Source organism: Ictidomys tridecemlineatus, chromosome 2 (assembly GCF_052094955.1).
Source record: "Ictidomys tridecemlineatus isolate mIctTri1 chromosome 2, mIctTri1.hap1, whole genome shotgun sequence".
In the NCBI taxonomy this organism is placed as follows: Eukaryota; Metazoa; Chordata; class Mammalia; order Rodentia; family Sciuridae; genus Ictidomys; species Ictidomys tridecemlineatus.
Window position 1 is genome coordinate 8,982,311 of NC_135478.1, and position 21,440 is coordinate 9,003,750.

General features: G+C 57.6%; 1 protein-coding gene across 5 annotated transcripts; it reads right to left on the reverse strand.

Annotated features, from left to right (window-relative positions):
* Window positions 1-817: 817 nt before the first annotated feature.
* Kank2 (KN motif and ankyrin repeat domains 2) lies at window positions 818-20,861 on the reverse strand. 5 transcript variants are annotated; one of them, XM_078036319.1, is made up of 13 exons: window positions 20,748-20,861; window positions 19,353-19,551; window positions 18,369-18,484; window positions 16,504-17,715; window positions 8,562-8,753; window positions 8,374-8,476; window positions 7,223-7,459; window positions 6,592-6,679; window positions 5,936-6,155; window positions 5,535-5,677; window positions 4,911-5,111; window positions 4,746-4,835; window positions 818-2,684 (listed from the first exon to the last, which is right to left on the reverse strand). In XM_078036319.1, the coding sequence occupies exons 3-13, from the start codon at window positions 18,403-18,405 to the stop codon at window positions 2,631-2,633; spliced, it is 2,577 nt and encodes an 858-aa protein (XP_077892445.1). In that variant the 5' UTR covers window positions 18,406-18,484; window positions 19,353-19,551; window positions 20,748-20,861; the 3' UTR covers window positions 818-2,630. The 5 variants fall into 5 exon arrangements, with proteins under 5 accessions (XP_077892445.1, XP_077892458.1, XP_077892442.1 ...); XM_078036332.1 differs by having other exon boundaries at window positions 8,562-8,729; window positions 19,327-19,551; XM_078036316.1 differs by having other exon boundaries at window positions 19,327-19,551.
* Between the last annotated feature and the right edge of the window lie 579 nt (window positions 20,862-21,440).

Consider the following 21,440-nt stretch of genomic DNA (forward strand, 5'->3'; position numbering starts at 1 on the left):
CACTCAGAAGTGCTCTCCTTTGCATTAAATGTTTGGGACCTCCAAAAACTTCTGAAAGCCCCCCATCCTCTGTGTCCTGGTTGCACAGCCCAGGGGAACACTGAAGGGAGTGGAGAAGGCAGGGGAACCTCCAGCCCCATCGCAGTTGGGAGGAGGGGGCTGGAGGGCTGCGGGGGGAGCCCAGGGCACTCCACTCCCTCTCCTGGTGCTGGTGACTGGTTTGCAGAAGCCACTTTTATGTACAACTTGTGCACAAAAGGTATGTACTTAAAACAATAAAAAGTAAGGGCTGGCCCACGCCTGTAATCCCAGGGGTTTGGGAGGCTGAGGCAGGAGGATTGTGAGTTCAAAGCCGGCCTCAGCAACTCAGCGAGGCCCTAAGAAACTCAATGCGAACTTTTCTCTAAAGATACAAAAAAGGGCTGGGGGTATGGCTCAGTGGTTGAGTGCCCCTGGATTCACCACCCAGTGCCAAAAAAAAAAAAAAAAAAAAAAATAGAAGAGCTGGGGGACCAGGCGCCGTGGTGCACACACGTAATCCCAGAAGCTCAGGAGGCTGAGGTAGGAAAGAGGAAGGTGAGTTCAAAGCCAGCCTCTGGGAGAACCTGTCTCTAAATAAAAATTTAAAAAGGCCAAGTATGAATGTGGCTCAGGGTTAGGGGCCCCTGGGCATCCCGCCCCCCCCCCCCCCAAAAAAGAGAGAAAACCTAGCAAGGGCCAGGGCCGCAGCTGAGGCTGAGCACTTGCCTGTCACGCACAAGGCCCCGGCTCCATCCACACACGGACAACTACAATGACACAAAGACAGAGACGCATCCACATTATTTGTAGCTTTATTAAATTCTTTACGTTCTAAAAAAGAGATTACAAAAAAGAATACTTCATTTAGTGTAATACTGTCTTTATGGACGTACCGTGGTCAGAAAGTGAAATTAAAGCTCAGGAATACACGTGGGAAGAGGGTAGGGACTGGGCATGACCCCCGTGCAGCCCAATGGGCATGCAGAGAGGAATGACCCAGTGACAAGGGTGATGGGAGGGGAAGCACTCCTGGGCCAGCGGGCTGCTTCCAGGAGCTTGGGTACAGCACCTGCTCGCTCACCTGGGGTTTTCTCTAGTTTCACACGCACACCACCCACCCACCCACCCACCCCGTCCTGGACCGCCCAAGCCTTCTTGTCCAAACATAGACTGACCTTCTACAAAAATCCAAGCAAGCCCGGCTACACCAAGCCCAGGAACCTGCTTCTCTAGGTGAGCAGACAGCTCCGGGCTCCTGGGGCTCACTCTGTCCTGCTGGGCTGGGGCTTCAAAGCCTGTGGACCTGGAGGGCAGCACAGGCCTGGGGAGGGCTCCCACTCCCTTAACAAGGCACACTGAAGGGGGAAGCCTGATCTTTTCCCTGCTTCCCGAGGAAAGGAACAGGAAAGAGAACCACACTGAGATTCTGGGGACAAAACAGACCCAGAAGGAAACCGTAAGCCAATCTGGCGAGCCCTGTTTCCAGCAGGCTCTACTCCAGGCAGCTCCGGAAAGTCTCTAGGTTGTTTAAAAAAAAAAAAAAAAAATCCAGCTGCCCTTTGTTTGGTTTTCGGCAAAGGCCTGTCTCTTTAAGTTTGCGCTGGGAGTCCTCTGGGGGCAGCCAACTTTTAATTGTGTACACATGGGGTTTGTGGAGCCTGCCCTGTGCTCTGCCAACAAACACATTCCCTGTTTTCTTTCCTTTAAGGAGAGAAATTCTGGAGACCTGTGGAGGAAGAGGAGGGCCCTGTAACCACGGTTCTGGGCTCTGGATGTAGCAGCCACTCTGAGAACTGGATCTTTTTCTTTCAACTCTAGGTCTGAAGGATTTTCTAGGAAACTTGCTATTTGCCAGGGCCTCTGTGCAGGGGCGGGATGGATTTCTGGGTCATTTCTCCTTGTGAATGGGTTACCTACAAGTCAGAGGCTACCAGGGCATAGGCCGCAGGGTCCTGAGAACCCCAACTTGAGTGGGGGGTGACGCTGGCAGACACAACGAGAGAGAAGGGCTCAGCTGTCTGCCCAGGGGGTGACGTGACAGGGCGGAAGCTATTCTGTGAAGAAAGAGAAGAAATACCCCCCAGAAGGCCACCTGGAGTGGGGGCAGCAGACGCTGTAACTGGACAGTTAGTAGAGTGGGGGAGGCGGGTGGGCAAAGGCACTGCGTGATGACGTTCAGGGCTACAGGAGCACACCCAATTCCAGTGACTTTCAAATTTGGCAACACACAGGAGGATCGCGCCCCTCCCCCGACAATGATTCAAAAATATAAAATTTCCCCTCCTCCGCCCATAATTGCCGGCTGATTGTTCTCCACGTTCTTCATAAAACCCACACCCCGCCAGCAGCCCCTGGCGCCGCTTTAGACAAGAGTTTAGCTTTGGTCTGGGCCGCTGCTTTGAACTTGGGTGGCGGAGAACCAACTGGAGCAGGAGTCCCCTGCGTGTCCGCGTCCTGGGCTCCCTGGGGACGCGGAGGGAAACCTGTTTGCCTTCCAGACTTGGGCCTGGGGGGTGGGAGGAAGCCCGAGGAGAGAGGGGCAGAGAGGAGACAGGACGGCTGGCTGGCGGGCCAGTGGCCCCAAGGGAGCTCCGGCCGCCCTCCCTTGGCTACTCTTCAGCGGAGGACGACGCCAGGCTCTCGTCATCCGACATCGGGGCGAACTGCAACGAGAAGCCAGAGCTTTTTGTTTGGTGCCATTTCAGATCCCCTTTCTGAGGCATGGACATTAGGGCTGGCCTGTGGATGTGGTGGGTGGGCCTGCCCTGCAGGAGGTGTAGCCCTTGGCTTCAAATAAGGGATGCCTTGAAGAAACAAAGGCTGGAGGACTGTCATTGGGGATAAGAGATGGAGGGAATGCAAGCAGAGCGTGTGTGTGTGTGTGTGTGTGTGTGTGTGTGTGTGTGTGTGTGTCCTGCAGCTGGAGGAACAGTAAGTGCGAAGGTCCTGGGGCAGAAGCAGAGGAGCTGTGATACAGGTACCCTGGCAGGAGCGAGGAAGGGTGGCTGACAGGCTCCCAGAAGGACTGTGGCTTTTTCTCAAGTGAGGTGGGAGTCGTAGAGGGTTGAGAGTGGAGAGAGGTGCCCCGACTCCAGTGTCCACAGTGGCCTCTGGCTGCTATAGGGGGGACAGGCTGGAGGTCGGGGAGTAGGGCGAGGCCAGGAAGTGGGGGCCAGGGGGGAAGAAACCGCAGTGAGTGGCCAGGTGGGTGGTGATGGATGAGGGTCTGTCCCTCAGGGGTCTTGGGGACAGGGCCACAGGTCAAACTGCAGGGACATTTAGGACACTAGAGGCCCCGTCACTCAATCTTCTAGTTGGAAGCAGGCCCACAGCGATTCCCTGCGGGATAGGACTGAGGCCCGCGTCCTGACACCTTGAGCAGGGCACAGGAGAGCGGGGATGTAGGAAGGGGGGCGCCCGTGGGAGCTGGGGTAAGTGGGAGACGGGCGGCTGTCTGGGCAGTCGCGGCCCCGGGCCCCTTAGGCAGTTCCCCTGTCTGTTCTGGGAACCCAGGGCCTCCTGCCTGCTGGGCGGGCACTCTACCACTGACAGAGTCGCTCATATGCCCAGGCTGGCCTCAGACTGTAATCTTCCTGCCTCAGCCTCCCAAGTTACTGGGATTATAGTGCGTGCTGCCATGCCCAGCTCAGGCAGGATTGGGGGAAAAAAAAAAAACAAAACCCACCAAGATTTCTGTGGTCAAATAAGAGAAATGCTGAGTTATGCAGAGTTAGGTTTCTTTTCAGTGAGGTTTTCTAGGACTTTAATATGCTGACATGTTGAAGTCTAAGCCAAAGTCCTCACTCTGGCCCACTGTGGTCTCCCACAATCTGCCACGTCACTCTGCCCTTGCCTCTTCCTCCTGGGCTCCCTGATACTTCGTAAATGCAGAGGCACATTCCTGCCTCAGGGCCTTTGCATGGCTGCCCCTTCTGCCTAGATGGCCACGTGACTCACTCCCTCACTTCTTCAGGTACAGGCTGAAATGTCACTTTTTTTTTTTTTAATATATTTTTAGTTGTTGATGGACCTTTATTTTTTTTTAAATTTATTTGTATGTGGTGCCAAGAATCAAACCTAGGGCCTCATGCATGCTAATCTACCAATGAGCCACAATCCCGTCCCAAAATGTCACCTCTTTGCTGAGACCTAAAATAGCTCCCCTCGTCCCTGGCCATCCTTGTCACTGTGGCCTTATTTCTTTCTGGTGCTGTCACCCGGTATTACATACTGATTTGCTTATGGTGTCTCTTATTAGATGCACACTCTAGGAAGGCAGAATATTTTTTTTAGTTTTGTACACTGCTGTGACCACAGAACCTACTAACACACAGTAGGTGCTCAGGAAATACAGTCTTCAGGCTATGGTTTGACTTATGATTTCTTTGTTTGAAACACGGTCTTGCTACGTTGCCCTGACTGGCCTTGAACTCCTGGTCTCCAGCCATCCTCTTGTCTCAGCTTCCCATACCTTATGATTTTGTGGGGCGGGTACCAGGGATTGAACCCAGAGGTGCTTTAATACTTAACTACTTTAATCCTCAGTCCTTTTTGAGACCAGATTTGGTTAAATGCAGAGGCTGCCTCAAACTTGTGATCCTCCTCTCTCGGCCTCCCGAGTCACTGTGATTACAGGCGTGAGCCACTGCGCCTGGCCCACCACCCACTCTTCACATACACCTGTCGCCTCCCGCAGCCCCCCTCCCACCCTGCCTGAGACTCACCGAGCACTTGATGTTCATGCGGGAGTACAGCATGGACGCGATCTCGCTCTGCCCGGCATCCAGGGCCACCATGAGAGCGGTGCTCCCATCCTGCAAAGAAGCCGTTGCTGTGCTACTGCCTGGTCACACTCCACCCTCCTGGGGAGCCCCTGGGCGGGCACTTACACGGTCGGTGAGCGAGATGTCACAGCTGGGCACAGCCAGCAGCAGCCCCGCGATCTCCTTGTGGCCGTGCTCACAGGCACACATGAGCGCCGTGGAGCCGTCGTCGTCCTGCACGTTGACGTCCGCCTCGCAGGTCAGGAGGGCTTTGACCACATCCACTCGCCCGTGGCTGACCGCCAGCATCAGGGCCGTCTGCCCCGCCTGGGCAAGGACCATGGTCATAGTCCACGTGGGACCAAAGGTAAGATGCCCCTGCTCCAGAACCTTTCAGGGCTGCCCTGGGCTCCCGGGCCGAGCGCCCCCACTTGCTGCAACCCCCTTCCCAGCATCCCATGGGGTCTTGGCTGCCCTACTCTTTTTTTGTGGGGGGACAGTGCTAGGGATGAACCCAAGGCCCTTGGGCCACACGGCAGGTCATGAAGAGCAGGGCTCTGCAGCTGGACCACAGTTCGGATCCCACCTCCTGGACTCTGACCTCGAGGCATGAGGCAGCCCTCTGAGCCTGTGCAGTGGCCGCTCCCCAGAATGGGAGCTGAGGGCACCCCTGGGCCTGGCACACAGTGGGGGCTCACTCAAGGGGCCAAGCTCCCCAGGCCTGCGCAGGCCCAGGGTCCCCGTACCTACCTGGCTGGCTTTGGCGTTGACATCTCCGAGCCGGAAGAGCTGAATGACAGTCTCGATGTCATCCTGGGTCTTCAGGGTGGCCAGGGCAGTGAGCATGATGGGGCTGTAGCCTGCGCGGTTCTGCTTGTCCACCTGGCAGACACCTGCGTGGTGGGGAGGGGACCCGGTGGATGAGAGCCCTGGGACGGCCAGGCCTCTGCCATCAGAAGGGAAGCCGCCTTCCCTCCAGGCCCGAGCGCCACTACGCTCTCCTCCCTCTGTCTAGGCGCCACCTGATTGGAAGTCCTCCCTGCCCCGGGGGTCCCCACTGCCATCAGACCACACAAGATGCGCCTCCTCCGCCAGAGGGGAGGCTGTGTCCCCCAGGGAGGCTGGGCCCCCTTCAGGCCGCCCCTGCTCACCGCTGTCCAGCAGCTGCCGCACCACGGGGAAGTTGGCGTGTGACACGGAGTAGTGCAGCGCCGTGTTGCCGTTGCTATCGGCGATGTTGACCACGTAGTCCAGCAGCCGCGCGGACATGGCCCGGAAGGTGACCAGGTGGCGCCGCACCAGCTCCGGGTGTGCGTTGCTGCGGCAGGCCAGGCGCAGCCACTCCTGCAGCACTGTGGTGTAGGCCACTTTCTAGGTGGGGGAGGGGTGTGAGGGACAAAGGCCCGGATGGGGGAGGTCTTCCCCCCAGAGGAGCCCCTGGAGCCAACTGAGGTGCCCCCCACCCTGCACGGGGCTCTGAGGGACAGCACCCCGACTCACTAAGACCCTCAGGGCAGGTGTAGACACGGGATGCCTTCCCAGAAGGCGGCCTCTGCCTGGAGACCACCTCCAAGGGAAGAGCAAGGCAGCCCCTCCCCTCAGGCCGCAGAAGCAAGAGCGACCACTGAACTGGGGGCCCCCTCTGCCTCCCTGGCCCGTCTCCAGGGTCCACAACTCAAGTCCCACCCATCCCAGAGCCCCGGCTGGGGTCTCAGGGTCCTCACTAGGCAGATGGAGGGGGCCACCAAGGGCAAGCAGCAGCCAGGAGTGGTGGGACGGGATGGGGTCTGCTTAGGGCTCAGCCTACCAGCTCCCGCTCCGTGAGGGCGTTGGGGTTGCCCAGGTACTTCTCCAGGGCCAAGCAGGCCGAGATGAGGTCGGGGCTCAGCTCCATCCTGCCAAAGAACAAGAGGACCTTGGTCTGAGCGCCAGGTCCCTCGGACGCCTGTCCCCACCCCACATCCAGCTGGGGAGCTGGAGGGGAGCTCTCCACTGTGGCACCCATGAAGTCCTGCCAGGGTCAACTGAAGGGCGGCACTGCAGACCCTCTTCACCAGGGTCACGGGGAACACCCAGGTTACAGGACAAAGGGGACATGTGGGCTGGGTTGTTCCAAATGGCCAGGAGTGAACAGAAAGTCTTTCCTCAGGGCAGATTTTTTATCAGGAAAAAAAATAGGAGACGTAATAAATAGAACGGGTGTTGGAGCTCATGCCCCAAAGAGAGGAGAAGCTTCGGTCTCCTAAACCTAACTCCAGGAGCTAGAAGGAGGCTTTGCTGGCCTCCAGAACTTTAGATCCCAGGAGAAGGCACTTGTTGGCTAATTCCCACGGGAGTGTGCGTGACTGGTCGGTGGGCTCTCAGAGGCCGGGCTGGATCTGAGAAAGAGACTCAGCCGTCCTCACCCTCTCTGAGTCTCTCCCACCCAGAAAACTGACCGGATCTCCTCCTCCGAGTTGGACCCCGAGGCCCCCTCGGCCGTGGGTACGTGCTGAGACTCCCGAGACAACCGGCACTCTTGCCGGCCGCTCTTGGCCACCGCTGTCCCGGGCCTGAGCTGGGGCACCGAGGCCACACTTGGAACCCTGTCTTCGGGCTCTGCGGCCTCGTTCTCTGTGCTGTCATTATCTGAGAAGTTCTCGGCCGTGCTGGAGTCTTCCGACGAGGACTCATACCTGGGGGGAAGGCAGGTGAGGAGACGCGGCAGCAGGAAGGGACGGCAGCCGGCATCCCGTCCACGCTGCAGGAACAGCAGCTGTGACTGGCCACGCCGGTGCTGCTCTACCACTTCTGCCCTCAGTGCCCCCTGCCCCTGCCCCGAGGGTGTCACCCACTCGACCTCCACCCGCCTTGCACAGGCCTCTTTGGGCTCCTTGCTCCTGGGTGGCCCTGGAGGCCCCCACTGGCCATGGCTGCCTCCGAGTCCTGCTTCTCTACCTGCCTCCTCCGGCCTGGGCCGGCGCCTCTATCAGCAGCGCCCTCCCACACCCCGCCCTTCACTCTGCCTGCTCCTACTTGTCCTCTGCTCCTGAGACTCCTATGGGTCAGGGCCAGCAGTGCCTCCTCAGAGGCTCCATCCTGCCTGGAACCTGCTCTCAGGACCCACTGCCCCTGGATCAAGGCTGCATCAGAGCAGGGAGTGGAATCGGCGTCTCCCAGGGGCTAGACCAGCCACAAGCTCTGGAGCCAGATCACTGAGTGTTGTTGTTTTGGTTCTAAGAATTGAACCCAGGGGCCCTCTACCATTGAGCTACACCCTTGGTCCTTTTTTATTTTTTAATTTTGAAACACGATCTTGCTCAATTGCTTAAGGTTTTGCTAAATTGCTGAGGCTGGCCTCAAACTTGCCATCCTCCTGCCTCAGCCTCCCTCACTGGGATTACAGGTGCACCACCGTACCTGGCCTCCCGGATCACTACCCCTGCTAGACACGCAGCTTCCTCAGGCCTGTCTCCTCATCTACCTGTTGTCATTTGAGTCCATGGATTAGCCCAAGTGGGGGACTTAGAATAAGGTGTTTACTACGCTCTTCCTTCTCCATGAATGAATTGAAAAAAAGGGAAGGGCTGGGGGATGGGGGTCCTCTCACCCGCCGTTGACGCCCACGAACTGCAGGCTCCTGCGCCGGGCCTCGGGGTCCGCGGGCTCCTCTTTCCGCTTCATGATGGACCGCACTCCGGCCAGGGAACCGCCTAGAGGGAGGACTGTGTCACAGAAAGAGCTCAACCCATCCTGGCTACCCTGGTCCTGTCCCCCTCCGTGGCCATCACCCCTTACCTGCACCCCTGGCCTCCTCCTTTCCGCAAGAGGCCACCTGCCTGGTGGGCTCCCTGCTGGCGCAGTCACCCGCGGGCACCTGGCCTGTGCTCTCCTTGGGCTCCACCCGGGCGGCGGCTGCTGCAGACCCTGGCGGGGACGAGGACTCTGGAGGTGCCCGTGAGAGACCTGGAAGGACACGAGATGAGGCGTCTGCTGAGGGTCACAACAAGCAAGTGACAACACTTGTGACAGTTGCTGCTTGTCACTCACATGTCCTGAGCCAGGTGCTCTCACGAGGGCTAAGTCTTACATTGTGTCATCTGGAGGGTCAGGCTGTGGCAGGGGAGGAAACTGAGGCATAGCGACTCTTAGAGGCGAGGCGGGGACAAGAGCTCCAAGGTCACCAGCAAGTGGGTGGCAAAATCCTACACTAACCCCGTCCTGATGCTGTATGAAGTATTCTCTAGGCAACGGGTTCGATCACAGCCTAGAGCACGGTGGTCAGAGTGGAGACTCAAGACTTTTCACCTAGGAGCTGAGTGACCTGGAGCAAGTCACTCGACTTCTCTGGGTTTCAAGCAGATGACATATCCGACCTCACGGCATCACCACTTTCATTTTGTGTTCAGTTTTTCTTCTTTATTTATTGGTACCATGAACTGAATCCAGGGGCACTTAGCCACTGAGCCCCAGCCCCGGCCCTTTTGTGTTTTGAGAGAGGGCCTTGCTAAGTTGCTCAGCACCTTGCCACTGCTGAGGCTGGCTTTGAACCTGTGATCCTCCTTTCTCAGCTTCCCTGGCTGCTGGGATTACAGGTGTGTGCCACCACGCCCCGCTGTTTATTTTCTTTTTTGGGATGGAACCCAGGGCCTCGTGCATGCTGGGCAAGTGCTCTTACTCTTTTAAACCTTAATAATAAATTCACATTAAACACACTGGATAGCTAAGTGGAACATGTGGGGAGGCAGATGACCATTCCTGGGCTTTGTACTTATTATTTGGTACTGGGGATTGAACCCAGGGGAGCACAACCACTGAGCTATACCCATCCTTATTTACTACTTTTTTTTTTTTTAACAGGAAGAGAAAAAACCACAAAATGTATCTATGAGCCAGGCACAGTGACACATGCCTGTAATCCCAGCGGCTTGGGAGGCTGAGGCAAGAGGAACACAAGTTCAAAGCCAGCCTCAGCAAAAACCAAGGCACGAACAACTCAGTGAGACTCTGTCTCTAAATAAAATTTAAAAATGGGCTGGGGATGTGGCTCAGGGGTCGAGTGCCTGAGTTCAATTCCCAGGGCAGCCCTCCCACCAAAAAGTATTACGTGCCTAAAGCAAGGGAGTGTTAGACCCCCTGATTTGACGATAGGCAGGCATTGCTTTAATCGCCAGGAAAGTGAAGCCGCATGGCTATTAGGAACCCAGGACTTGGGGCTGAGGTGCAGCTCAGTGGTGGAGCACCTGCCAAGCCCAGGAGACCCTGAGCTCCATCCTCAGCACTGTAGGAAAGAAACAAAGGTTCAACTGGTAAGTTTTACGTGTATTTATCACAGCTGAAATGCTTCCTAAGTAGGTTGAGGACAAAGGTGACTTCCTAGGCACCATCCCTGGGTCATCTGCCGCCCAAGCTAGGATAGGGACAGTAGGAGGCTAATGCCCCAGCCCAGCAGGCCGGAGAGGGAATGACTGTCCAGGCTCCACCATGCCAGGCTGCCCTGTCTCAGGATCCAGTCAGGCCTCCAGGCCACAGATGGCCTCGAAGTTGCCACTTCCGCGGGGTTTCCCCTTCCTGCCACTGGGCACAGCTGCTGAAGGCCAGTGCTTTGAAGTCCCCTTAATGGATACGATCTTCTTGACATATGCAGCATGACTTCCTCAAGTTCACACGCAACACTCAAGGGTAGCGGAGAAGGGAGAGAGGTCCCACACGGGCCAGGGTGGGAGGGCGGGGCCGCAGGTGACACTGGGCCTAGAGACAGTTGGACCCAGGGTGTGGCCGAGGCTTGCGCTCCCACGGGAGCCAAGGGCAAATGCCAGTGTACGTGAATCCCCCAATTATTTTATGTTTAACATTTATTGTTATTTTCTATGCAGTACTGAAGATGGAACCCAGGGCCTCGTGCATCCGAGGCAAGTGCTCTACCTCCGAGTGACACACCTGGCCTCGTTTTCTTTTAAACCTTGACAATAAACCCACATTAAACACGCGGTATGGCCAAGTGGAACGTGTGGGGAGGCAGATGGTCATTCCCAACCTTTGTGTTTATTTTTTATTTTGGTGCCGGGCACTGAACCCAGGGGCGCACGGCCACTGAGCCACATCCTCAGCCCTTTTTCTTTTTTTAATTTCGAGACAGGGCCTCGCTAAGTTGCTGAGGCTGGCTTTGAATTTGCGATCCTCCTGCCTCAGCCTCCTAAACCACTGGGATTATGTGCACATGGTTGTCACTCCCCATCTCTGCCCCAGACTCAGGGCTCCTGACTTAGAGTCACAGGAGAAAGAACAGATGAGACGGAAGCACAGGCTTGTGGAATTGGCCAGACACAAGGCGCAGACAGACTCCACTCACTGGAGGTGCCAGAGTCACCAGACCAGAGACAGAAATGGAAGAGGCAGAGCGGGGTGCAGGGCTGGGGCTGGGGCTCAGCGTTTAACGGGGAAAGAGGTGAACGCTCCGGAGCTCGAGGTGGGGATGGCCATGCGACAGTGGGAATGTGCTCCCGGCCATGAATGAACAGTTCCCTTAAAACGGTTCAACTCATAAATTTATGTTGTGTGTTTCACCATCAGTTTTTGGGGGGAGGCGTTGCTGGGGACGGAACCCAGGGCCATGGGCACTAGGCGAGTGCTCCGTCCCTGGGCTCCACCCTGGCCCAGTTCCATGGCTTAAAAATATAAAAACATTTCTCAGCTGAGGGCCACAAAAACAGGCGGCAGGTCATCGTCTGCCACTCCCTGTTCTGGATGATGCCAAGAACCTCTGAAAGTTCCTCCTAGAGAAAGGGACGAAGGCTCATTAGACCACAGGGAGACGCTCGGCCGCACTGGAAACCAGAGAAATGCAAATTCCAACAGGGAGCGGGCAAAGCAAGAAAGGTGGATGGGCCTCGTGCGGAGACGCGAGACGCGGGGAGCCAGGCAGCAGCCCAGCCCGGCAGAGGGCATCCCACGGGGTGTTGGCACAGACCACCAGACAGGACCCGGAGGCCAGGGGGAGGGTGGCCCTAGCATCGTCCACAGGAGCCAAAGGTGGAAGCTACCTCCCGGCTCCCACCATGAGGGGAGGAGATGGGGAAAGGCTGGAACTCACCCGGGACAGAAATCTACTCAGCTTCTCCAAAGTGACAAACCAGATTTAAAAACACCAGTGTAGGGCTGGGGTGGTGGCTCAGGGGCAGAGCACTTGCCTGGCATGTGTGAGGCACTAGGTTCCACCCTCAGAACCACCTATAAATAAAACAAAGGTATTGTGTCCATCTACAAGAGAAAAAAAAAAAAAAAAAAAAAACAACCCACAAACCCACCAGTGTGCGTGGAGAAAGGACCGGGTGGGGGCGGCTCAGTGGGAGAGCAGCAGCCAAGCTGCGTGAGGCCTGGTTCCATCCCCAGCACAGGAAAAAAAAAAAAAAAAAAAAAAAGAGGAGGAAAAAAATAAGAAAGAGATTTTTGTTTTTCTGAAACACAATACCATTTAAGGAAATTAAACACACACAGGGCATATTTTCCAGTGACACCAAATATCTAAATAAACTTCTGGAAGGTGAAGAACCAGGAATGATAGCAAACGGGAGGGGAGGGGAGGGCCGGGCGTGGTGGCATGCGCCTGTAGACGCAGCCACTGAGGCCGGGGATCACAAGTTTGAGGCACGCCTGGGCAACTCCGACAGATCCTGTCTCAAAATAAAGATGGAAGTGCCGCTGAGTGGCAGAGCACTTGCTTTCCATGTGAGAGGCATAGGCTCAATCCCCAGCACCGCATTAGAAAAAAAAAAAAAGAAAAAGATGGGGAAAGAAGTGGTGGAGGTGGGGGTACCTGAATGGCACAGAGGAGAGACTGGGAAGGTGTGGTATATGGGCACAGTTTTTTTTTTTTTTCATTTTTGCGTACTGGGGATTGAACCTGGGGCACTTAACTACTGAGCCATACTCCCACCCCTTTTTTGGTATTTTATTTAGAGACAGGTCTCACTGAGTTGCTTAGAGCCTTACTAAGTTGCTGAGGCTGACCTTGAACTTGGTGATCCTCCTGCCTCAGCCTCCAGGGGTTGCTTGGGATTATATGCATGTGCCACCATACCAGACAGTTTTTACATTTTTAAGTGGTTTGGGAAAAAAATAAAAGAATAAATACTATAGGACATGTGGAACATATTAAAAAAATCGAATTTCAGCATGCACAAGAAAAGCTTCGCTGGGGCACAGCCAAGCTTGTTCCTTTACCCCTTGTCTAGCTAAGTGGCCCAGGCTGGCCTTGAACTTGCACTCCTCCTGCCTCAACTTCTCCAGGTGCGGGACCAGAGGTGTGCACACAGCACCTGGCACGCCTGCTCCTTGACGTCTCACCGACGGCTGCTTCTGCACCACGAGGACAGGAGGAGGCACTGAGCTGGCTCAGCGTCCGCACTTAACACTTGGGTTTTTTTTCTTAATATTTGATAATATCTCAGTAAGGCAGGGAAAACGGAATGGAGACGGGTGAGCTGACGAGAGAGAAGGCAGAGCCTGCAGAGTTGCAAAGCTGTCCGGAAGGACGGAGGGGACAGAGAAGAGATACCAAAGCAAAACAGGAGACCGGCGGGTGTGGCTGGCAGACTGGAGACTCAGGTCAACTCAACGCCGGGAGAACGTCTCGCGTGGTCCACCCTCTTTGCTTAAGACAGGTTTCGGGAAGGGTATTTTCAAGGGCCTTCATGTCTTTTACTGAATTACTTTACATGCCCACGGCTGGCGCTCTGTCCACACTTGGTGCAGCTCAATAACTTAAATTTTTAAAAATCAATTCTGAGCCAGGCATGATGGTGCATACCTGTAATCCTGGCTCCTTGGAAGGCTGAGGCGGGAGGATCGCAAGTTTGAGGCCCTAAGGAACTTAGCAAGATCCTATCTCAAAACAGAAAAATAAAAAGGGCTGGGGATGTGGCTCAGTGGTAAACTGCCCGTGGGTTCAATCCCCAGTATCAATCAATCAATAAATAATTGATTGTTTTGGGGGCTGTAGCTCAGTGGAAGACCACTTACCTAGCACACTCAAGACCCTGGGTCCCATCCCCAGCACCACAAAAGAACAAGAGAGAGGAAAATGGTGTCAGTATTGAAAAAAATAGCATGTCCAAAGAATTTGGACGAATAGAGAAAATGCTCCTAGGATCATGTTAAACTAAAGACACAGTTTGAGTGTTGGCTTTGAGAACCACAGGCAAATTCCTTTACCTCCCCGGGCCTGGGTTTCCTCATCTGTAAAATGAGAGTTAAAACATCAACACTTCATAGGGTCATTGTGAATTCAAATGAATAAAATATGAAACAGGCATCAAATAACACCCTGGAATGCCATAATTTTCTTTTTTCTTTTTTTTTTTTCCAGTACTAGGGATGGACCCCAGTGTGCTCTATCATGAACTATGTCCCCAGCCCTTTTTACTTTAATTTTTGGAGGCTAGGCCTCACTAAGTTCCTAAAGCTAGCCTTGAACTTGCAATCCTCCTGCCTCAGCCTCCGGAGCTGAGCTGCCAGAGTGACTGGTTCCGTTCGACACTTTGAGGAGTCCTTCTTCACCTTAGGGCCTTTGACCGCTCGGCCTTGCCCAGAACACTGTTTCCTTTACTCCTTTGCCCACCTGACTCCTTTGCATCTTGGTTGGGAGATGCCACCAGGCCTGGAGGTGACCTTGCACCCTGCCTCATGCCCTGGGCCCTGCTGACCATTTGACATGATTCCACCTTTCCCCCCCCTTTTTCGTGTTGCTGGGGAGGGAACCTAGGGCTTCACACATGTAAACCCCTTGCTCTACCACTGAGCCGTGCCCTTGGCTGTGACCGAAGGCTCAGAGTGTTTCAGTAACAGACGGGCAGGACCCCCAGTTCATGGATGAGGACCTGAGGCATAGAGGGCTTACCCAGCATGCTGCGGGACCGAGGGACAGGGAGCAGCAAGTCAGAGCTGAACCCAGGCCACCACCCTATCTAGCTGTCCCCAATTCCACGTCTCTACTTTTTTGCTTTAAACACGTGAATTCCCTGAAGTGACATTTCCGATCACTGCAGTCTCTCGTTCAGTTGTTGCAGGGGCTTTGGTCTGTCTAGTTCACGGTTGCATTCCCAGTGCCTACAACAGTCCAGCTCCTAGTGGGCTCTCCATAGAGGTCTGCTAAATGAGATATCGAGATGAATGAATGTACTCCAGCTCTGCCCAAGCAAGGCAAAGACCAAGGTTGCCTGCAGCAAGAGGGAGTGGAGTAAGCCACCAGGAAGGACCTTCAGGGACAGCAGCTTGCACAGGGGGTGGACACTGCTATGTCTGTATGTCCTGCAAGCAGGAGGCCCCATGGCTGCCCTGGGAAGCATGTCTGGAATGGAGGGTGCCTCTCAGAGATTCCGAGGCTGGGCCGGGCGGGACCGCTGGCTGAAGGCCAGAGTCGCAGGGCTGGGTGTTTGGATGGACACGGAACAGAGGAGTGGTGTCCGGAGTTGGCCAGGAACAACACAGGGAAGTGAGAAAGCACAGCTGGGTCCCTGCCCTCAGTCCCTGCCCTCCGGATGTTGGTTGGGCGCTGGGCAGCTGACCCTGCAGGTGGGAGGAGAATCTGGGACCCCCCTTGGAGCCCTGCCCCAGGTTCAAGCTGGCCTGGGCTCAGATCCCGGCTCAGCTGCTTCCTGGTTGTGACACCTCAGTGAAGTGAAGTGAAGCGAGTGAAGCCTCAGTCTCCCCAGCTATAAACAGGTTGACCTAAAGTTATTAGCAGAAGCAGCACTGATGGAGCACTTACTGTGTACGTGAATTCACCAGGGTTTCAGAGGTGGGAACCAGTACTATGCTACTTCACAGAGAGGTGAGCTAAGGCCCAGAGAGGTGGTATTGCTCACCCAGATCACACAGCAGGAAGTGTAGCTGAACTCAGGTCCTCTGGCTGCACAGATGACCCCTCCTCGGGTAAAACACTTTGCACAGCACTTAGCACTCCTCAGCGGGTACTCAATAAAGAACAGCTGTCATTATTATGAGTCATTCTGGTAGCTTCTCCCTGGGCCCTCGGGGCAGCAGTGGCTGGGCAGCTGATGTTCTGCACACCCTGCACCCTCTTTCCTGGCATGAGGACTCAGCGCTTCTTCTGGAGCACCCCCTTCCTCTCTTAAAGGCCACAGAGCCTTCTCTTCCTTCAGGATCCAGGACTCGGCAATGAAGGCCACTCCTGGGTCTTTGACTGGTACTATTTAGACCAAGGGGCTCCCTTTCCACGGAGCTGGAAGGAAAAAGCCCTGGAGCAATGGGGCCACCTTCCTCTGCCCATCTCCAGGGTAGGAAGGAGAGTGACAATAACTTACAGATTCCTGACGGCATCTGAGCACTTGGATCCAGCTATACCTGAGGCTGCCGGTTACGTGAACAACCTGTTTCCTGTACCAGAGATGGATTCCCGCCACTTACTGAATACACAAGGAGGGTTTCTGCCCAGCTAACCGACAGACTTACACAGAGCCTCCTCCAGATAACTCCTGTTCTGAAGTTCACAATGAGCCATGCAGAAGGTCGCACGCTAGACACCCAATTTCTCCACATGGTCTCTACAGCCCCTGGGTCAGTGGCTCACTTGTTTGTGGATGAAAAGACAGAGGCTCTGAGAGCTGGATGATGCGGCTGGTGAAAGGCTGGGGCTGGGCCCTGCCATTCCCAGGGTCAGGATGAGCAGCGGAGAGAAAGACAATCCACAGACTCTCCCCTCCCCCTGTGCCACACTCACCTGCCGCCCCTTCGCAGCTCCGCTCTGTGATGCTGATCTTCTTGACCACGTGGACGTTGCTAGTGGACGCAGTGGGCACCGGGCACATTGTCTCCACCACCTCGTGGCTGCGGAACACGGGGGGGTTCTCTGCCCCTCCTGATGTCGCCAGGGCCCTCAAGCCCACTCCGTAAGGCTCCAGGCTCTGGGCTCGCTGTGCAGGGGCCCCAGCAGCCGTGCTGGCCGCCACCTCCACCTCCCGCGGCCCTTCCACCACCCGGACCGTGTCCACTCGGATGGGGCTGTCGGGCAGGGGCCAGGCCTGGGGCTGGGGCTCGGCCTGCCTGGCCTGGGCCGCCTGCAGCTCCTGCAAGGCCTTTTTGAGCTGGGTCTCCAACACGGCGATCTTGGCATTCAGCGCCGCCTCCCCATCGGGCACGCCCAAGTCCCGCTCGCGGACCCAGGTGCCCACACTCCGGGTCTCGAGCGCCGCCGGATCGTCGGGCGGGTCTGGGAGGTCCAGGCAGAGCTCGCTGCGGCTGCGGCCCCCGGTGGGGTGGCCCAGGAACTTCTGGCTCTTGAGCTGCACCGTGAGCTGCCGCTTCTCCTCCTGCAGCACCGACAGCTTCACCTGCAGCACGGGGATCAGCTTCACCTGCTCCTCCAGCTGCCTCAGCTTCCGCAGGGCACCGGCCATCTGCTCCCGCACGTGGGCCAGGTGCCCGGCGCTGGGCGGCACTGGCGTGGACAGTCCTGAGCTTCGAGGTGTGGGCGGCGGCAGCCCCACACCCACCAGGGAGCCCGTGGAGCCGGCTGCGCTGGGCGTCAGGGAGCCCAGGCCAGGGGGCGCGGCCGCCTGGTCCTCCAGGAGGCGCCGGGCGTCTAGCAGCGTGCGCTCCACCCGCGGGTTGAAGCCGGAGCGCGTCTCCAGGGGGCCGTATTGCGGGTAGAAGCCCCGGCCGCAGTAGGAGTAGGCCGAGTGGCGGCTGTCCCCGCTGGCGTTGGAGCACAGCGACTCAGTGGACGTCCACCAGGAGCCAGGGCCTCGTGGCAATGAGCCCAGACGGGGACGGCGCTGCACGGCCACCCGCCGCAGTGTGTGGCCCTTCTCGATGTCGTCCACGTACTTGAGAAAGTCCAGGTCCAGGCGGTAGCCGTAGGGGGTCTCCACCGAGTAGGGTGGGTCAGGCTCCTTGGCGGGGAAGGCAGGTGGGGAGGCTGGGCCCGGAGTCCCTGGGGTGGAGAGAGAGAGGCCAGCACCTCTAAGCACTGCTGTCCCCCTGCCTGGGCCCAGGCTGATGCCCAGGAGGGCCAGGTTCCGCGTGCCTGAAGGCTGGAGCCCACCTGGCGTTCCACACCGACTCCAGGTCACCCTCAGGCCTCCCAGGGCAGGGCTGAGCTCCCTGGAGACTCGGTGTCCTCCCGCCTGCCCTGACACAGAGGGCCGGACTGCCTCCCTCTGGTCCCCCAGCAGGGCTGTCTCTCCCCCACACTCTCCCAGGACAGCCGGGCCCACCCCCAGAAGGAAAGGGTGTCCCACTCTGACTCTGACCCTCTCTTGTGCCTCCCAAGTCCCCAGCACAGGGATTTCTGGCCCCTTCAAACTAAACCCCTTCCCAGCGAGAAGGTTCCTTCCTTCAGATCCCCCGGCCACGGCAGGGCTGTGCTTCTCCTGCCCAGGACCCCAGTGCTGCACCATGTCCCCCCAACAGCCTCCCAGGACAGGTCCCTATCTCCCCCTCGGGTTACCCCTTCACCCCAGCAAGATTCTGCTCCTTCAAGTCCTCCCAGGGCTGGGCTGTGGCCTCCCCCTCAGGCCCTCAGGGCAAAGCCCTGGACAGAATTCCCAGGGCAGGGCCCTTCCCCCTCCACCCCAGACCCCTGACCTGGGAAAGGGGCGGGCACATGCAGGACTTGGGCCATCTTCTTGTCTGCAGTTGTTCCTCAGGAGTCACTTGGGGGACAGTGAGTCAGACTGCCTGCAGCACTGGCTGAAGGTTACCTGGGGAGAGGGGGTGGTGGAACGGGTCAGGAGGAGTCTGCAGGGGGAGGGGAATGTGGCCACACAGTGGCTCCACCCAGGTCTGGGACCCTCTCATATGCACACTCTGCCCAGCCAAGGAAAGGCCCGGAACAAAGAAACCAAACCTAAGGCCTGCGTGCACATCTGTCCAGCCCCTGGACAGGCTCCAGCTGTTCCCACAGCCCTGCCTCCACTCGGCCCCAGGGCCGGGGGCCCCAAGCCTGACAGCCCCACCCTTCCTGAACCCCCTCTCCTCAGCCCAGGCCTGGAGCTGGCCACAGAAAAAATTGGGGACTAAGACAGACAGGCTGGGGTGCTAACGGGGGACAGTCTTCCTGCAAGGATCTAAGGAGCCACACGGGGTAGTGGACCCCTAGGCGACCCCAAGGCAGAGAGCCCTGATGGGGGGTAGGGAAAGTGGGAGGCACGAAGCCCTTCCCCTTTATGGAAACAATTTTCTCTAAAAATAAACAGTTTCGCTGCTGGGCTACACAGAACTTCCTGCCCCCCCAGGATGTGTCCGGGCTTGGGGGTGCAGCAGGGATAGAGGGCTGGGGCGGAGGCCCGGGAAGCCATGGGGTGGAGGGGAGGAAGTAAGAGGGGGCGCCTGGAGGCTTCAAAAGGGAGGAACAATCAGGGCTTCTCACTAAACCCCCCTCAGCCCTGGAGACTAGGCAGGGCCCTTTTGTCCCCAAACTCTACCTGAACTTGGCCAGTCCTTTCTGCAATCTGACTTCTAGCCACCTTGCTGCAGAACCCACAGCTCATCCCACAAAGAAAGTGAACCCTTTCTGGCATGAGGGTACCTGGGCAATGGGTACCTGGGAAGATGGACCAAGTGGGGCACCTGTTGGGCATGAAGGCGGGGTTGGGGTTCCAGGGACAGCTGAGTATGTCTTCTCGTCCTGACTTGCTTAGTCTCTCTCCACGTCTTTCTCTTTCCACTCTTCTCTGCCTCTCTCTCCACCTCTCTGTCTCTCAGTCTCTCCACTTCTCTTTGCCTGTTCTCTCCACGTCTCTGTCCTCGCTTCACTGGCTTTCCACACCTGGAATGCACGGTCACCAGTTGTAGGAAATTTGGTTTTCCATCTGCCTGCAGCCTCACCCCCATGAGCAACAGGAAGTTGATCTGAAATATTTTCTGGGGACTTAGAAGAGACCCAGAGGCAGGGAGCAGGTTTGGTATAGCCTGGGGCAGGGGGAGCAGGTATACCCAGGAGGTGTAGCAAATAACATCAACATTATAACAATAGTCAAGGTGGGTAGTTATTACTCTGGCTTACAGATGGAGAACCTAAGGGGGCAGAAAAGTGCAGCGACTTGTCACTTGGGCAGTGGAAAAGCCGCTCCACTAGAACCCACCAAGTCTCTCCCTGCAGACTCCAAGGCCCTCTACCCATTTCCCAGACATGGAGGTCTGCAGGTCTCCAATTATCTGACCAACTTCCATGGCCAGAGAAAGAGACACTGGGAGTGTGGGGTGGTGGCATGTGCGTGGAAGGACTCCTGGAGGAACAGGAGGGGAAAGAAGGGTCAAGTGGAGAGCTCAGGGAAGGGGTACAGGGGTCTCCAAGAAGGGTCAGGTGGGGAGCTCAGGGAAGGGGTACAGGGGTCTCCAAGAAGGGTCAGGTGGGGGAGCTCAGGAGCTCCCCAAAGCACCTCCCTGCCAGCCAGGACATCTCCGAGGGTTTTTCTGCCCCTCTCTCCGCCCCAAAGTTGGGGGCGAGGATACCCCGCCCCATGCAGGGAGGGGCGGGGCCTGCGGGGTCCCAGGCTAATAGCAAACAGCTGCCGCTCCCCACGCCGACCCAGCAGCCAGGCCCAGGCCCAGCCCGGCCCGGCCGGACGCCGGGCCGCCTTCCCGCCGCCTGGGGCCTGGCCCTGCCACAGAGGGCGGGAGGAGGGACCGAAGGGCGGGAGGGCAGGACAGGGGCCGAGAGAGGGAGAGAGGCGGCGAAGGAGAGAGGTGGAGGGGAGGCAGGGGTGGGGGAGAGGGACAGGGCACGGGGGAGGGATGGAGGTGGATGCGGGAAGAGGGAAGTGGGGCTAGGGTCAAAGATGGGGAGGGGACAGGGGCGCGAGACCCAGATGCTCTCAGTCGGGAAAGTTCGGGACAGTTGAGGTTGGAGGCAGTGGCTCCTAAGGAACCACGAGGTTGTGCCCGGAGCTGGAGGTGGGGAAGGCACCGCACACGAACTCCGAACCCGACTCGAAGCCCGACCCCAGCCCGGGTCCTACTCGCCTGGCGCGCTCCGGCCGCCGCCGTCCCTGCGTCCCGCCGCCCTTGCGTCCTCCGCGCCGCCGCCTGGCCGCCCGGCCCTCGGGCTGGCCCCGCCCCGGCCCCGCCCCCGGCAGGCCCCGCCCCTCGGGTGCCCCAGGCCAGTAGGGTCAGGGGAAAGGCAGAGGGGTGGGGTGGACGCGGTCTCACCTGCACGGCAGGTGTGTGTGCACGTCGCGGGTGCCCGACTCGTCCCCCTTTGTCCCCGCCAGCCGTCCCAGGGGCTGGATCCCCCACCGCTGGCCTCCCCCGCCCTCTGCATCTGGGCGGCCGCGGGGGGCGGGGCTGGCCGGGGCCCAGCTCCGGGAGGGCTCTGGGGCGGGAGGTCACCCTTCCCCCCCACCCCCTGCCCCGCGCAGGGCTGGAAGCCGCCCAGCGCAGGCCTGGTACACGGTGGCGTGACCATCGCGGGCTGGGACGGGGCTGCTCTAGCGCGAGGCTGCATAGGCGGCGGCTAAGGCCTGGGCGCCAGAGTCAGCCAGACCTGGACTCCAATCCCAGGCTCATCCATCTTTTATTGCAGAGCCCAAGTTTCCCCATCTGCAAAATGGGGCTAATCATGTCGTCAATCTGACAGGAATGTGGAGAAGATTGCCTAACCACTAGGCAGGAGCCCAATAGAGGTCCCTCAATAAAAAAGCCCATAAATGGGGTGGC

Bases quoted from the DNA above. Each gene is read 5' to 3' on its own strand.
- Kank2 (XM_078036319.1), bottom strand. From the start codon at position 18,405: ATGGCCCAAGTCCTGCATGTGCCCGCCCCTTTCCCAG. The intron at 8,477-8,561 runs GTAAGGGGTGAT...TCCTCCCTCTAG, and splicing joins GGAGGAGGCCAGGGGTGCAG to GCGGTTCCCTGGCCGGAGTG. The intron at 5,112-5,534 runs GTAGGTACGGGG...GTCCTTGCCCAG, and splicing joins TCAACGCCAAAGCCAGCCAG to GCGGGGCAGACGGCCCTGAT.